The sequence below is a fragment of the Spinacia oleracea genome, chromosome 4 (assembly GCF_020520425.1).
Source record: "Spinacia oleracea cultivar Varoflay chromosome 4, BTI_SOV_V1, whole genome shotgun sequence".
NCBI lineage: Eukaryota > Viridiplantae > Streptophyta > Magnoliopsida > Caryophyllales > Amaranthaceae > Spinacia > Spinacia oleracea.
In genome coordinates, this window is record NC_079490.1 from 101834266 (window position 1) to 101851760 (window position 17495).

The following is a 17495-nucleotide window of genomic DNA, read 5'->3' on the forward strand; positions in this document are numbered from 1 at the left end:
GTACTTTAGAAAAGGGAGAATTGTCGGGGTGTTACACATCCGCCCATTGAGCCAAGGCTTTCATGTTTTCGGGCCAAGACCCCATGTTTATGGACAGCGGTCCATCGTGGAAGACGTTCCACCATGTCATACTTGCCACGGCTAGCATGTGCACCCTAAATTTATGAATGAATTAAATAAAGGACTTTATAAAATATTTTACATTATTCTATTCTCCCTGTGTTATTAAATAAAATGAATTGAAATGAATTTACGTTGCTAGAATAGTTCGTTACTGAGTCTTCGGCTCACCGTTTTGTTTTCTGTTTTAGGTACTGCAGGGAACGATGGAAACGATTAGTGGCGAGGAATTTCACTTTGATAATTTCCACCTAGTTTATGTTTTGAGTTTTAATAGTTTAATTAAAGATTTTTAGTAAGTTATGTACTTTGATTTAGGTATTATAAAGGATTATATATATTTTTGGAGTAATTAATAGCTTACGATTGATGTTTGCCTTGTAATTTCCAAAGGGAAGTTACGGCAAGTAATGCCCCGGCCGCATTAGGTTAATTCCGCTGCTAATTATGCTTTAAAAATTGAATTAGAGGTCGTGGTGTTACATTATAAAATGTTTTACTATATTCTATTCTCCCTGTGTTATTAAATAAAATGAATTAAAATGAACTTACGTTGCTAGAATAGTTCGTTACTGAGTCTTCGGCTCACCGTTTTTGTTTTCTGTTTTAGGTACTGATGGGGACGATGGACACGAGTAGTGGCGAGAAAATTTCACTTTAATATATATTCACCTAGTTTATGTTTGAAGGTTTAATAGCTTAATTAAAGACTTTTAGTAAGTTATGTACTTTTATTTTGGTAATATAAAATATTATTATATTAACTTTTAGGATTTAATAGCTTATGATTGATGGTTGCCTTGTAATTTCCAAAAGGAAGTTACGGCTGGTAATGTCCCGACCGAATTAGGTTAATTCCGCTGCTAATTATGCTTTAATAATTGAATTAGAGGTCGGGGCGTTACAATATGTATCTAATATCGATTAGTGTTTAATTATAAGTCATTAATTTAAAAAAGAATAAGGTTTAAGATATTTTATGCGTTTGTTAATAATATTTTTAAGTTATACTCCATCCGTCCCTGAATACTCGAACCGATTTCTGGCACATAGTTTAATGCAATATAATTGATTACTTATTTAATTAAATGGTAGGTTGTAGTGAGTTTTTTTTTTTTTAATATAGATAATGAAAAATGTGTCAACTTTTTGAGGATTAGTGGGAAATGACTCACTTTTTAATATTTTTTCAGGAAGTAGAAATATAAATGAGTCCATGGGTAAGTATAATATTAATAAAAAATTTCCGTTTATAGAAACGATGCGATTAATTCGGTACGGCTTTATAAGAAAAGCGGTGCGAGTATTTCGGGACGGAGGGAGTATGATGGAATAGAAGATAGGGAGCTTATGATCGGGACGGCTAAAAGTAAAAGAGATAAAGCGGTGACTAAAATAAATTGGGCAACCATTAAAGAGGTTTGGTAATTGTTGGTCATAGGGCTTGATCACAGTAATTATTTATTTGATCAACAATTTTTTTTGATCATCCATTGATTATACTCTTACCATTCAGAAAAGGTACGAAAAAGACCTTAACCAAATAAAATAAAATTCAAATGAGAGAACAGATATTCCTTCATATTCACCGTTTGCACTTTCTTGCCCAAAATCCGCTGTCACTTTTTCTTCATCAAACACCCAATTCTTCCTAACTCCTAACAGACCTTTTCTTCCTAACTCCTCATCAGTCCTCCACTTTCCAAAATTCCAACCCCTCTGCTTCAAAGTTCAAACTCCCAACTCCTCCCACTTCCTCTCCTAAAATGTCTGACGGAGGCTTACTAGTTCTCGACGGCACTCACCTCAGCGCCGCCGATATCAAACTTCCGGATGAACTAACCGTCGATATCGCCGGCGATCGAGTTCTCCAAATCGCTGACTCCAGAGCTTTCGATTGCCTACACTCTCTCTCATTGCCAGAGTTTTTGAAATCTTCTGCTCTTCAACGGCTTGATTTCGATTTTCGAGGTCAGCTGCTTGATAGAGAGCAAGCTGAGCGTCTTCTTCGTGATTACATTGCTGCGATCGCTGATGAACTGAGAGGTATTGTTTTCAATTGTTCAATTCTTTGAGTATAAGTTTTCAGCTTTTGACTGTGTTATAATTGGTTGTTTGATCTTGCAAACTTGTTAACATTTTTTTTTGTTTAGTTTTTTACTGTAGATTCGTAGAGTAAGTTTTATAATTAAGTACAATATACTTTTTTTTTTGATTGGGAAATATAATTCTCTACATGATCATGATATTTTCGGATATTTGATAACTATGCTCGAGATTGTAGTTCCATTCATCTGTTGGAAATTGGAATACAAAATCTATTAACTTATTTTGAAGTTCTGTTGAATTGGGGATTGTACCAAAGTTGACCAAAATGTGAATTGAATAAATTTTGGACATTAAATAGAGTAGATAACAATTTAATTGAAAATTTCCATGAATTTTTTTCAACTAGAATAGTCTGCATTTTTCTGTTCCTTGAATTGAGGAAAAATGGAAAACACCTTAGTACCTTACACTCAATGTGACCAAGTCCAACTTTGCAAATTTTAGTTTAATTTTGTTTATCCAGATTTAACTTTCCACTGTCCATGCCCGGATTCCTACCTATTAATGATTTAATGATTGTTGAGGTAGAACGATGGGTTACTGTAACGGTTTGTTGTTCCTTCTTTTGGATTTGAATTTTAGCTTCAATGAAGTTTGTATCAGCATTGGACTTGTTTTAGTGTGTTATATTTGTTCGAGGATAAACTTGATCCTGCTTCACCTTGTTATTTGAACAACTAAAGAAACATAGAACGGGATTCAATCATCGGTTTATCCTTTCCGTTGAGTTGGTTCTGTCATGCTTTTAGTCTTGGTTGCAATGTTGGATTATACATGGAAGTTGATGGTTATTAAGAGCCTAAATGATCCAATGCAGTATTGCACATATGATTGTCTCTAAGTTGAACTTGATCCAGACAAAACGTGTATATTAAGGAAATAAACAAACATAAGACACAATTTCTAGATCGTTCAAAAACAAAGCCAAAGTTTGAACGCCTCATTATTTTGCTTAATTATGTTTTTGAACACATCCATTTTGATCATATTCTTATGTTTTCGATGTATATTTTTAATTGGTTAAATTTTAGATTGATAGTCTTTGATTGAATGAGCATTCTTCATATTTTTGTCATACTTATCACTTATCATTTTAGTTGGGAGTCTTGGGACTACCTATCTTTTTAGCAAATTCCAATCTAGCTGTTTTTATTAAAAGTTTGAAACCAGTTAGTATACTAAATAACCAAGTTTGAACATAAAAGTTAACGGAGTCAAAGGTCGATTGAAATTTAAGCAAGCACTTTAACTTTGATACTTGACTTTACTACTCATGTGTATGCCCTACCGGTGATTATCCTTGGCTAACTATTCTTCTTCATCTTTGTTTATTTTTCCATTTTTCTGATCATATTTGAGTTTTTCTTCTATGTGTGCAGATGAACCACTTGTGGTATCAGTTCTGGATGGAAGCATAATTCGTCTGTTTTTAGAAGATGAAGATGATTTTGCTATGTTGGCTGAGAATCTGTTCACTGACTTGGATACAGAAGACGATGGGAAGCTAAGCAAGTGTGAAATACGAAATGCCTTAGTTAATATGGGAGTAGAAATGGGTGTCCCTCCACTTTCAGGTTTGCATTCACAAATCTTGATAATTCAGCTTAATTCTTTAAATTCTTTCACATTTGTACGAGAATATTTTGCAATAGCTGCAGTAGCTGCAATATCTATTTGGCCTAGAGAATGAGCCTTAGTTTTTTGCTTCCATGAATGTGTAAGTACAAAACTACGAATGTCGGTATTCCACTACGGAGTAAGACAGCTTCTTTAGGTATCACTTACCATGTCTTAGTGGATTTTGGATTGCAAACAATACTTAAAATTTGTCAGCTTCCCTGACATCGCAAAGTCTATACAACCAAGTACAGCACACCAGATTTACAATTGTGAAGTACAAACAAGCTTTATCCTGGTTGCTGTCTTTTATCCCTATAATGTTGGACATCCTATTTTTTATAGTATATTGAATATGCTGTACACTTTTGTCATTTCTTCTGAACCTTGCTGCTCCAGAGGGCTTCATTTACTGTCTTCCATATCTGGGGTGGCTGTGGCAGGATTGGCAGTCCACAAGTCCTTTTTTGTAAACCCAGAAAGCCTACTTCTGTCCCCCCAAAGGCCCAAAGCCCCAAAGCCCTAGGTACTGCAGCTCTATTCTTCCAGGGTTTACACCAATTCTTTGACGAACTCTCCTCATACATTCTGTACCATACTTACAGCTAACAACAAGTGTCTATGGCTTTCTTCACCAGTATTGCAAATCAGATATTCAGTGGAGCTACAAATGCCAATTTTGTGGAGCCTATCTCTAGTTTGCAACCTTTGCCTCATGGCCCTGTTGTTTCAGAAAAGTCTGAATTTCTGAAACATTCCAGAATCATATGAAACGGCTGTACCTCTCCTTTACAGGAATGGATACCTGCAAAACTGAGGTGGTTCAAATTGACAGATTTACCCCTAGGGTGGAAGTTAAAGCCATTTTGTCGCCATGATCCTTCATAGGTCATGCATAAAGTAAGAGGGGAAACAGAGGGTCCCCTTGTCTTAATCCCCTATTAGGATTGATCATCCTAGTTGGAACACCTGTATAACTGAGAGTTGTAATGCAAGTCATTACCAACTTTACAAAATCTCATGGGAATACCTATCCTACCATAACTTCCTCCAAAAACCCCTCTCTGCCGTATCATATGCTTTTCTTTGATCAAGTTTGATCATACAACAAGTCTTTCTTGTTTACTATTCCTGTACATTTTCAGAAACAGGAAGATATATGAATGATGGTCCTGCCAGAAGTGAAGGCCTCTTGGTTGAGGGCCTTGAGGCAGACCACCCTAGGTAACAGTAGTGTAACGCCATATTGAGCTTTTGACAAATCAGCAACATGAGATTGGTCTATAATCCTCCACTGTACTAAACTACTAGGTACCTTTATTTTTGGCACCAAAGTTCAAAGTTGATTTTAATCTCCTTTAACAGCTTCCCAGTTTTGAACACATCTAAAATCGTTTTTGATACTTCATCAGACATCACCCACCATGTCCCAAGCTTTTGTGTGTGTGTGTGTGTGTGTGTGGGGGGGGGTCAAGTTTTGGCCCCATGTCAAGGACCTGTTGGAATGCCTTTATTCTACTCTTTTGCTCTCCTAGAAAAGTTGAATAGGAGTATAGGACTATAGAAGCTGATTAAAACAATTTGGACCCCTGCACTATCATATTTACCAAACTCCCCACTTTCAGTGTGAATGGCATGAATTTTATTATACATCTGAACTAAACATGGGTAAATGTTATTATTATAATTTTTATAATTTATACATTAAATTATCGGCTTTAATTATGAATGAATACACGTCTGATTGGCCGAACTTTTAGTAATAGCTTCTCACGCTAACCTCAGCAATATCTCTTGGGCTGGAGAACAGATGAAAGAGATGCTAATTAATTTACCTTATTTATCATCTAAAAATAAAGTTTACATATATGTATTCCCTCCCTTAGCAGATCAAATCCAACTCAAATACACTAAACACATCCTCAGCTAGTCAAATCTGGAAGATGAAAATGTTACTGTATTCTGATTCACGGGCCTAGCTCTCTATAATCTTCATTGACTTAAAATACCCTTTAGGTGATTACATTCGTTCTTATTTACCTAGAACAAAGTGAGAGATTCCTATGTCAAGATTTTAGTTGACATCTAATTTGTCAGCAGTATTTGATGCCTTGAGTAGGAGTTGGTGTAACTGTGTTCAGCATTTCAGACAATCCACTGACATATTTTTGTCATTTGTTGACATTTACTAAATTTTGTTAATAACCTACTGCATATCTTTTCAAATTAGTGAAGAAAACGTATTTTAATGAGCTTTCCACATAACAGAAGCTTGCCGTACTAGCTAGTTTGGAAATTGATTTCAAGACAAAAGTTTGAATAAAATTGGGAAAGAAAAAGCCTATGTTAGTTTGACACTTAGATTGACAAAGGGTGTCGGTGTCGGATCCTCCAAAACTTAGCCACGACATGACACCCAAATATATAGTGGCCTTGTATGAAATTTGTTACATCTAGAGTGTCGGATCCTCCGATCCCTTGTCGGACACGACACCCCAATAAGAGTCTGAGCAACATAGGGAAAAGCACTTCAAAATATGACACCAGTAATTTTTCAACTAAATATCATTAAATCTACCAGCAATAGCTTTAGAAACACTCAAATTTTTCTTAATTCAAACCAAGGCTTTGACTCGTTAATTTGTTATAGGCACTACATTAACGAGGAGGGAGTTGCAATGTTCATAAATAGAATCTCCCTACTATCTGGTTCAAGTGTGATCCAAGATCTTCTGGCCATGGATATTCTGCCAATCCCGAAACTTTCAATTTCTTTTTGTAGCAAGTAGCTTTATTTCCAAATGTCAACTGATATTAAAATTAGTACTTTAATCCATGCTTATTAAAGTATCGTGGCCCTGTCGTGTCCTTTTCTCTTTGCTACTGCTTCTGCACTGTTCTCATGCAAACTCCTTTATTACGATGCTCTTTTGCGCATCCTTCTACTCAAGTATAGGTGATTGTCAAAAGTATTGTTGCTCTATTTTATCCTTTACTCTTCGCTGCTGTTTTCGCACTGTCCTCATGCAAAGTCCTTTTTATGATGCTCTTTTGTGCATCCTACTCAACTATAGTTTGTTGCTGATGATAAGACATCACTTCTAGTAATCTACTAATGATAGTTTCTTCTATTCTCTTGCAATCTATAATCCTTTCTTTTAAGCAATATAATCACTTGTCTACCAAAGATGAGTTGCTATATAATCATTTGAATTTCAGTACAACCTAGTCGACTAGGACATCATAAGTGGTAGAAGGCTGTATAACATCATATCCAGTATCTAAATCGGAGTTTATTTCTTTTCCTATATCCCTTCACATAGTAGATTAGTAGGCTTATCTGCATGTTTTATGACTTCCACTGTCTCATTGCCTTCAAGTATTTCAAACAATCTAGTAATCTTCATCATGTCGCTGAACAGATTTCCCTATGGTGAATGACATATTGAAGAAATATGGAGCTGAAGGAGAAGAAAAATTAGGCCAAGCACAATTTGCACAATTACTTCAGCCTATTTTGCAGGATTTGGCAGATGCTTTGGCTTTAAAGCATATCACTGTCATACAGAATGTCAAGATAACGAATGGTTCTAAGCTAAAAAAGGTAGTTTTCTCTCCCTTTATCAGTTTTATATAAAGTTTGTCATCAGATGATATCATCCCTCTTATGTACTGTCCAAAACATTTATCACTAATCAGCAAGTTCATTAGATCAGTACATAAATAGAAAACTTGCGTGCTTCTGTTTACTCTTCCTTGTTGGCCTTTCCTGGATGCATTGGGCAAGCACCATTGTAGTCTGTCTCCCTTTTCCGTGGCTTTGACCTTCCATTGTAAATGATACTGTTAGACACTTGAGTAGGAAGAAAACAATTGGCCTTCCTGACAACAAGCCTCACTATAAACAAAAAAGGGTAAAGAAAGATGTTAATCTTCGCCCATCTATATTCTGTGCTACATAATTTGAAAGGCCACAATCATAACCAAATTGTGATACCTGCCATGCCTATCCTTTTGGATCTTCAAAGGCACGATTGGAATCAATAAATTGCATTAAAGCAACAAATACAGAAAATATAATGCATGGTTAAAATCTTCAAAGGATGAGTCATACGGAATTTTGTCTTCCTATTCTTCATTGTTATTTTAGTGAATTCAAAATCATAATTTAAGTCTTAGATAGACATTTTAATGGTACGGACGTATGGTGGTTCTCTGTAATGACTCCATCTATATTGACAATGGATGGGGCTTGGGTTGTAGGAAGCTTATCGTATATGATATGAGTCTTATTTGCTTATTGTTTCTGTATCCAAATGCCCCTGCTTGAATTTGATAGTTCTGAGTTAACATTGCAGCTCTTGGCTGACAAGAACCAATTAGATGATGTAACAGAGAAGATCTACCAGAAAACCAGTAATTGTCAGAAAGAGCAAGGATGTGCCGAAATAATTAGGAGTTACGTCGAGAACAATGGGAATGAGTTAGGTCTACCACCTTTAGAAGCCAATGAAACAGTTATTCTTCTGTATGATGCAATGTTTTCAGAAATAGACAACAAGATGGGAGCCAAGGATATGGAGAAAACTGAACTTGGAGGTCTCGTGAAGCAGATTCTCCAGAAATTCGCGGTAGAGTTACAAGCCAATCCTGTTTTCCATGATATTGCCAATTAAGTTGAAGAGGTAGGGAGCTTTGTAACTTTATAATGTGTGCATGTATAATTGACCCCATTGAATATCATGTTTTCTATGGTTAATAAGATTGGATTTCGATGTGATAAAGCATAGCGTAATACAGAATTTGTTACCCCAAATCTGGAAGAATATATTTAGGTTATCTGCATTCTGCAAGACTGCAGCAAATTGAGTGATTGGCCAATATATGGTCTCCCTGCCAGCTGCGATAATGTGTATATGGTATGGTGGTAGTCTGTTTTTCAAGGAAACATTCCGCTTTAATTCATTTATATTAATGGTTAATTAAGGTTCTGCATGAATTTTGTTTGTCAGTGTTGCGCTCAAAATTCAAAATCAACCTATGCACTCGGGTCATCAGAGTTTAGTTCATATATGGTTACAAAAATACACTCTATCTATATCTTATTGGATCTAGGAATGTTGTAGATAGAGAGAGATCTACCAGTATTATGTTAACTTTTTTTTTGACAAGCAAGAGAGATAAATTTTATAGCTCAAACAAACTAGTTTACAACCTACTCCATCCGCATTTATTTAAGAGATACAGTTGGCTAGGCACGGGTATTAAGAAGAAGAATTGAATGAAATAAAGTAATAAAATAAGTGGAGTTGAGTAGATATTTTAATAAGAAAAACAAGTGGGGACCATATCATTTTAGGGAGTGGGGGTGGGGTGTAGATATATTATTTAATTAGATGGTGGGGTTGATAAGTTACCAAAAATGGCAAGTGTATCTCTTAAATAAATACGGCCGAAAAAAGCAAGTGTATCCCTTAAATAAATACAGAGGGAATAGATATGAACAAGCTTAGAGAACAACCTCTAAGGCTAGCCCTGAAGAAACAACATATTGAACACACTGAATCTAAAAAGACTAGACATATTACAAAGCAAGCAACCATTCTCCATCTAAGTCACTAATTTTCCATCCTCCAATGCTTATGCTTGATGTCAGATTTCAGAGCATGTAAAAAAGTTGAAGCCATGGGATCAGTTTGTTCCCACACAACATAATTCCTAGCCTTCCATATTTGTTAAACCCCACCTGCTACAACTGCAAACATAACCTAGCCAGTCCAGCATAGACAACAAGAAATCCTTGATGTAGTGGCACCAAAAAAAAAAAAAAAATTGGGTGCTAGTTTCAACACCACCACCACAAATAGCACACAGTTTGTTTGTGCCAATACCATACTGGAACAACGTGGATTTGGTTTTAAGGCTATCCAGTAAAGTCAACCACAAAGTGAACCAGTGTTTGGAGACGGACAACCTATTCAAAACATATTGGGCTCACTGAGTTTTGTCAGCAAACAATTTAAGATTGTTATACGTCACCGTGATAGAGCACTTAGTTGTTGTAAGCCAAGAGAAGGAATTAAGACCAATGTTGCAAGTTGGCTTGACCTTGCAAATTTATTTCACAGCCAACTAGCAGCAAGAGAAGGGTTGTACTGCTGCCAATTCTTGGTTTTACCGTATAAGGAATGCACCCGTTTCACCCATAGGCATAGCGAAGATAGGGGGTTGGTGCCCCCCACCCCCCCACCCCCCAAAATAAAAATAAACAAATGGTTTATATATTAAAAAAAGTACGAAAATATAGCATTAAATTTCAGTTGCTCCAGTGGTTGGAAGGCTTATGTGTTGACACAATGATGCGAGGTTCAGGTTTTGTTATCGACTCCTACCAGTTGTAAGATGGGCATTTGTTTTTTATTTTCAACATCTTTAAATAGTCAACTTTTTTTAATTTTGTTTTAACCCAATTTTCTAGATCTTATTTTTATGTGATTTTATTTTTAACTCTAAAATAGATCTCATTTTTGTTGTTTTTTTTTGTTTCTTTATTATAACTATTCCTCGAATTGATAATATAATTTATTTGTTTGAAACTTTGTTGCTTTTTCCGACATAACTCATACGACATTAACCGTCCCCCAAATATAAAATCATGGCTCCGCCACTGCCCATATGTTATCCTGTTTTTGCTCTATAGCCCAAGCTAATTTCCCATAGGCCGCATGGTTCCAGTGAGACAAGTTCCTAAAATCCAGCGCCCCTTGATATTTATCCATTCAGAGCTTGTCCCAACCCATACTTCCTGGTCTGTTATCATCATACACCCCATACCAAAGGTAAGATCTACACACAACATTGATTTTCTTGATTATAGAACTAGTATTATGTTAACTTTGTTAAGGAAAAAAGTCATTGTCCCTGCAGACAAGGTGTTAATTGAATGAGAAGCATAAAAAATATCCGCAGACTTGCCACTGAGGCTTTCGGGTGTTTCTGGATATTAGTCGTCCTACACGTGAACACTGGCTAGGGTGCCATAGCCTCATGCTTCCAGAGCTTGATGAAACCTCGAACTACTGTCGTTTTTATTGCCTCTATAATCGCCAAAGTGCGCCATGTGATCGAATCTTCCATTGTCAAATATCCACTACAAATGGTTGTTATTCTCGTATGGATGGTTTACTCAGCCACTGAGAGTTATGGGAACTTTTGGCTTCTCAATCCCTTGTCTGGTGCAATAATAAACTGTCCAAAGGTTGTCAACTGTCATCAGCTATAACATCCTATTAAATTCTCATACCTTTGATAATGGCATGAAATTCGTCTTAATGCATTGGAATCCATCAGTCACGATTTCATAGTCTCGCTGATATTGACCGAGCCTATTCCTTATTTTATTTTTTTTGGTGAAAGAGAGGGGAATACACCCCTAAACAGACAGAAAATACAGGAAAATGAACGCTAACTAGCACAATAAGAAAAATAACAACTAAGAAGAACTAGACTGCTAGCAGCCCAGTTCCTCACGAACTAGTCCACCTCCGCTGGAACCAACCGAGCTCGGGTTACACCACATAAGTCCTCCAATAAAACGGCTTGAAAGCCCACTGTGAAAGAAATAATGCCCTTGGTCCAAGTATGCATTTAATCATAAGTCTAATAAATGCAGTTCAGTATTAATTAACAAGTTAATAATTCAGTGAGATCAAGTGAACTGAATGCCTAGCTAGAGGCCGCTTCAGTTCAAGTGGAATTAATAATATTAATCCACAACTTACTCTTGATTGAACCCGGTCACACAAATAGTACGTGAACGGATCAAGTATTTAAGTGAATATATTATTCATTAAGTACTCTATTTATGAACATTCGGAAACGATGGATCTCGGTTCCAGTGGGAGCTGAAATCGTCAAAAGGCAGAATAAATAATACTCCGGAAATGATGATATTGCCGGAAACGGAAATATGGATCATGACGGAAATACAAATATTATCCAAGTCGTAGATGTTGCCGGAAACGGAAACATGGTTCGTATCGGAAAATATTATCGGAAATAGAAATATTGCCGGAATCGGAAATATTGCCGGAAACGGAAATATTACCGGAATCGAAAATATGTCGGAAAAGGAAATTATTTCCAGAATCGGAAATATTAACGGAAACGTAAATATTTGTTCGAAACGGAAATGAATTCGGGAATCAGAAAACGAATCGGAAGCTCAACGAGCGACAAGCCGGCAAGCGAGCCGGCCCATCGCTCGACAAGCAAAGGCAGCACCATGTGCCGCGCCTGCAAGCAAGGCAGCAGCTATGAGGCCGCGCCATGCGAGCAAGGCCGCAGCCATGAGGCCGCGCCAAGCTACGAGCAAGGCAGCAGTCCCATGGGCCGCGCCAAGCTGCAAGCAAGGCAACAGCTCATGGGCCGCGCCAAGCTTGTGGCAAGGCAGCAGCATATGGGCTGCGCCCAGCTCGCATACAACAGTTGCGAGGCCTACCGAGGCGTGGGCCGTTGCGCCGTGGGCCGAGGCAACTCGGCCAACCCACGTGGGCCCTTGTGGCTACGTGGGGTTGTTCGTCTTGGACTCTAAGTAATATCCGATTAGTTAAATTCCTAGTTTTACTAGAATTCAAATAATTAAGAGTTTAATTATAGTTGCAATTCTAATTGAATAAGAATTTCAATCCTAGTAGGTTTGGTAATTCTATTCCTAGTAAAACTCAAACTCCTTATTTCCTACACTATAAGTATAAGGCTAGGGGCCTCATAATTACATACACATCAATCATACATCAATTGAATTGAAAACAAATTCTTTATTCCCATTGTGTTCAAGGGAGAACATAATACAAGCCTGCCCGAATTCATAAAACCTTAAGTAAAATCCTAGTTTGTTAAACCTAAGGCGGATCCGAACGTGATGTGGACTTTCTACGGAGGATCAACGTTTGGGGCTCTAAAGACTTGTTCTTGTTCGGTTCGGGAGCAGCTAGGGAAGGCACGCATCACATTGTATGTCACCTAAATTATGCTAATTGACTATGTGGCAAATAATTTGGATTCTGGCCGGCTTTATGGTTTTTCCGCATGAATTATATTGTTGTATTATTCATAACCTAACAGTGGTATCACGAACCTCTAATTAATTCCATAATCAATTATAGTTAACATGGATTATATTTTATAAATTTGCAATGAATTAAAGGGGTGATTAATTTCGTGGATGTAATCAATTGCAAATTCATGCTATTATTTGATTATATGTTCGCAAGATTTTTTGGAAGTTTTGTCAATAATGGTTGAAATCTTATGTTTTTATAGTGAATTTCGCATGTAAACGACGTTTTAAAATTTTGACAAAAATTAAAGATTTGATGCCGAATCCAGAATTCCCAAATTCGAAGCCTAACTATGACTTTTCGGAGGTTTTAGTTTTTCGAACGCAAAACTTGTAATTTTTATGATGTTAAATTAAATATTTGCGAATCTTGTATGTAAATCTTGAATCTATGATTGACCTACTGTATATGTTTAACAATTTTAAGGTCTAATCTTGTTAATTCTACAACCTAATTTGTAATTATAATTTCATAATTAATTGATAATTTAATTAGGATCCTATGATTAAAAACGACCATAAAATTTGTTAAAATTGATAAATTTTAAAATTTTATGACCTAGATTTCAATCCCTAAGAATATATGTAATCCGGAATTAATTTGAATAATAAATTTTCAATTTTCCGCCTAAATTTAGTGAAATTAATATGGATTATTAATTTGTCGTTAAATTTAAATATAAAAGTTATTAATTTTTATAAGACGGTCACAAATCTTGCACGCACGAAGCAATGGAAGCTAAGTGTTACCCTTAGGGGGTGTTGCGTAGTGCGGGCATGCGACGACGAGCAAGGGAGCTCGTCGCCCATGCGGTACGAGGCAACGAGCAAGCACGAGCATGCGCGCACGGGCACAGTCTTGTGCGGTGTGTGCTGTGCGGGTGATCGAGCAAGGCGACGATGCATCGTAGCGCAAGGCAAGAGGCAAGGCAGCAGCACAACGAGCAAGGGAGCTCGCGTGCTGCTGCGCCAAGCCCAACGCGCAGCAGCAAGCACAACAAGGCTGGTGCGTTGCCTGCTGTGGTGCGTCACTCGTCCAGCAACAAAGCAGGTCATGGGCGCTGCGGCGTAGCTTACTTGGGCGAGGCGTGGGCTTCGGCCTACGGCCTTGCCTTGGTACTTTGGGCCGTTTGTTTATGTTTCGGTTGAAAACGATTTTAATTAAACTTAATTTCGTAATTTAATTTTTTCTCGGAATTTAATTTTGATTAATTTAATTATTATAAACTATTTTATACTAATTATTTTAATAAAATTAAAAACCTTGAGAAAATTATAGTTAATTAATTTTAATCAACTGAAAAATAAAATTAAGGGATTTAAATGTTAATTTTATATGAGTTTTAAATTTTAATTAAATTTGCAAGTTTCCGGTTGGACTAGGAAATACAATTTTATGTTTAAAATTTGTAAAGCATGTAAATTCTTGGTTTTAGTGTGAGCTTTTAGTCATTAAACTCTTGATTAGATCTACATTCCTTTAAGGTTAAAACAACTCGATTAGAACTAATAAGGTTGAATAATTTGTAGATTGTTGGAACCTTTGATTAGTTGTTGCAAATTTTTATGTGATGCATGATTTTGTCTACTAACTTGCTATGTGGGCCATTCATTGATAAATGAATGGGTGAATGGTATATTGTAAATGTACTGTTTTGCAGGTTATGGAAAGTGACTAGTATGACCCAAATAGGATAGAAAATATGGTATGCGTACCATTAATTTGAATGTAAAATTGGTCTAATGCACCAAAGTTTTTATTTAAATATGGTCTGGGTACCATCAAATAGTTGTAATTATTTTTAATTATAGCATATCCTATTTGAAGAAAATTGCGCCTCCCATGGTGAAATTCAAGACGGAGTTTCCAATCCATTTTCAAAGACGGAGTTTGAAGTTGAAGCTTCAAGATGAAGTCGGGCCATACTAGATCGCATTTAAATCTTATGCATATATGCTTTAAGTTATTTATTGCTTCAAATATGTCTTAGTTATGCATGAGATTATGGCTTGATTATGTTGCATGATTAAGGATTTTAGTTCACTTAAAATCTAACCAACATAGTAAGAGCCTTAAGTTCCAAACTTTAAAAATTGAGTTAAAAGGTGCCATGCCAAAATAACACTTACTTGGATAACCTTTACATCAATCTAAGCAGGGGCGGTCCGGCGGACCTACGTGGTCCTTGAGGGGACCAAAGGGACCCCCATTTTTCTGGGAAAAAAACTGCAAAGTTCTATATAAGTAATTAATGCCTGTGAAGAGTAATAACAAGTCTCTATAGCTCAGTGGTCAGCGGATACGCCAAACTTAAAGCTTAGCAGCGCAAGACATCTAGAGTTCGAACCCCGACAACTGTTCTTTTCAAAAGCTTTATTGTTTCAATTTTTTTAAATTCCTCCTTCATGGTTCTTATACTCTAAAATGTCTTTGTCTTTATATTTTGACATTTTCATCTTGTATACATATTTTTTTTATTTTTTTTTGTATTTGCAAAAATGTTAGTACCGTGCTTTATATTTTATAATTGTTCTATTTTATTAAAAATTTTAGGGGTTTAATTATATAATAACACAATGGCCCATAAACATAAAAAAGATGCAAATTTGTTTTAAAAAAGAATTCCGTAGTGTAGTTTTGTCATTGTTTTTGCAGTGGTCAGCGGATACGCCAAACTTAAAGCTTAGCAGCGCAAGACATCTAGAGTTCGAACCCCGACAACTGTTCTTTTCAAAAGCTTTATTGTTTCAATTTTTTTAAATTCCTCCTTCATGGTTCTTATACTCTAAAATGTCTTTGTCTTTATATTTTGACATTTTCATCTTGTATACATATTTTTTTTTATTTTTTTTTGTATTTGCAAAAATGTTAGTACCGTGCTTTATATTTTATAATTGTTCTATTTTATTAAAAATTTTAGGGGTTTAATAACACAATGGCCCATAAACATAAAAAAGATGCAAATTTGTTTTAAAAAAGAATTCCGTAGTGTAGTTTTGTCATTGTTTTTGCTACTTGTCAAGTGTAATTGTAATGAATCAAATTTCTTTCACCGTATAAAAAGTCGTCGTATATGTACACTCGTAAAAAAATTTCTTTTACATGAATCGTTGTAAACTATGGTTGTAATTTGGACTAATATATTGATTTTTATTGCTATTTTTCCTAATAAAAAAAAGGTAAAATAGAAGGATTGCATAAGCAAAAAAAAAAATTTGGACCCCCATTTCGAAATTTCTGGGTCCGCCACTGAATCTAAGTAATGGTTTTCCGCCATAGCGAGGTGTTACTTGTTGATTCTAAAGGGGTAAAGTACACAAATAATTGTGAGTACATGTTAGTTTTGGTGAAACTCAACGATACAAGTAAGGAGTCCTTTTATGTCGTGGCAAATGAGATAGGTTTACCTAATAAGTTCTTAGACGTACCTATCAACCAAGAGTAGTTTCTAGACTATTAGCAATGGATTTGCTTACCTAAAATATTTTAGAATTGAGTCTAAATACATAATGTGCTTAATTCTTCAATTTAAGGATCTTGGATTCATTTTATTCACACCTGTCGGAACACACAAACTCGAATAAAATGCTTAATAAATATTGAATTATGCATGAATGCTAGAATTTAAGTTTATTAAGAGAAACTATGAATGGTTATTTATTTGTTTATTCTTTTCAATTGTAGTTCTAATTATGGTAAACAACCATTCATTCAACATCCGATCAATTCTCGGAAAGGAGAAGTTGAGCGGGAAAAACTTCCTTGACTGGCAAAGGAACTTGCAAAATAGTTCTTATGCAGGAAGAAAAGGAGTGTGTCCTGGAAGAGGCGATGCTCGAAGCCGCGAGCGAAGGGGTCACTCAGGCAGCCCTCAATCGTTGGATTGCTGTCAACAAGGATGCGAAATGTGTAATGCTTGCAACCATGAGTGCAGATCTACAGAAAACGTTCATCAACTCAGATGCTTTCATAATCATCAGTGAGTTAAAGAACATGTTCCAAGACCTGGCTCGAGTCGAAAGATTCGAGACTCATAGGCAAATTCTTGACACCAAGCTCAAGAAGGGCGAGCCTGTAAGTCCACATGTTCTCAAGATGATTGGATTAATTGAGAATATGATTCGGCTGGATCATCAGTTCTCTCAAGAAATGGATGTAGACACCATCCTGCATTCTTGACACCAAGCTCAAGAAGGACAAGCCCGTTTTAAAGAGTTTTTCGGAATTTCGAAAGCGTTGTTGACCTTAAACTAAGCGTCTGGTTGATTAGTTTCACATAGCACGTAATAATTTACATCAAACTAACAACAAGCATGATTTTAAGTATGATGCGTATTTAGTTTATGCTAGTCTCTAAGGTTCAAAAGGCTTGGCTGTCAAAGTGTACAAAACCTATCGCCAATCCCCTAACAGGCCCTTGTCAAAGTAGCCAGGTTCATGACAAATTTTATCAAGGCCTATCCGGTACGTGCTGGAGTGGCATATACCGTGAATGGACCTAGGAGATAAGCGGTTTGATTTTGGTGG

The 17495-nt window shown here is 36.2% G+C and overlaps 1 protein-coding gene across 1 annotated transcript; it reads left to right on the forward strand.

Moving 5' to 3' along the window:
• The first annotated feature begins 1705 nt into the window (after positions 1-1705).
• Positions 1706-8845, forward strand: LOC110783784 (uncharacterized). Its single transcript, XM_021988150.2, has 4 exons — positions 1706-2166; positions 3609-3803; positions 7269-7450; positions 8205-8845. The coding sequence occupies exons 1-4, from the start codon at positions 1887-1889 to the stop codon at positions 8520-8522; spliced, it is 975 nt and encodes a 324-aa protein (XP_021843842.1). The 5' UTR covers positions 1706-1886; the 3' UTR covers positions 8523-8845.
• Positions 8846-17495: the final 8650 nt, after the last annotated feature.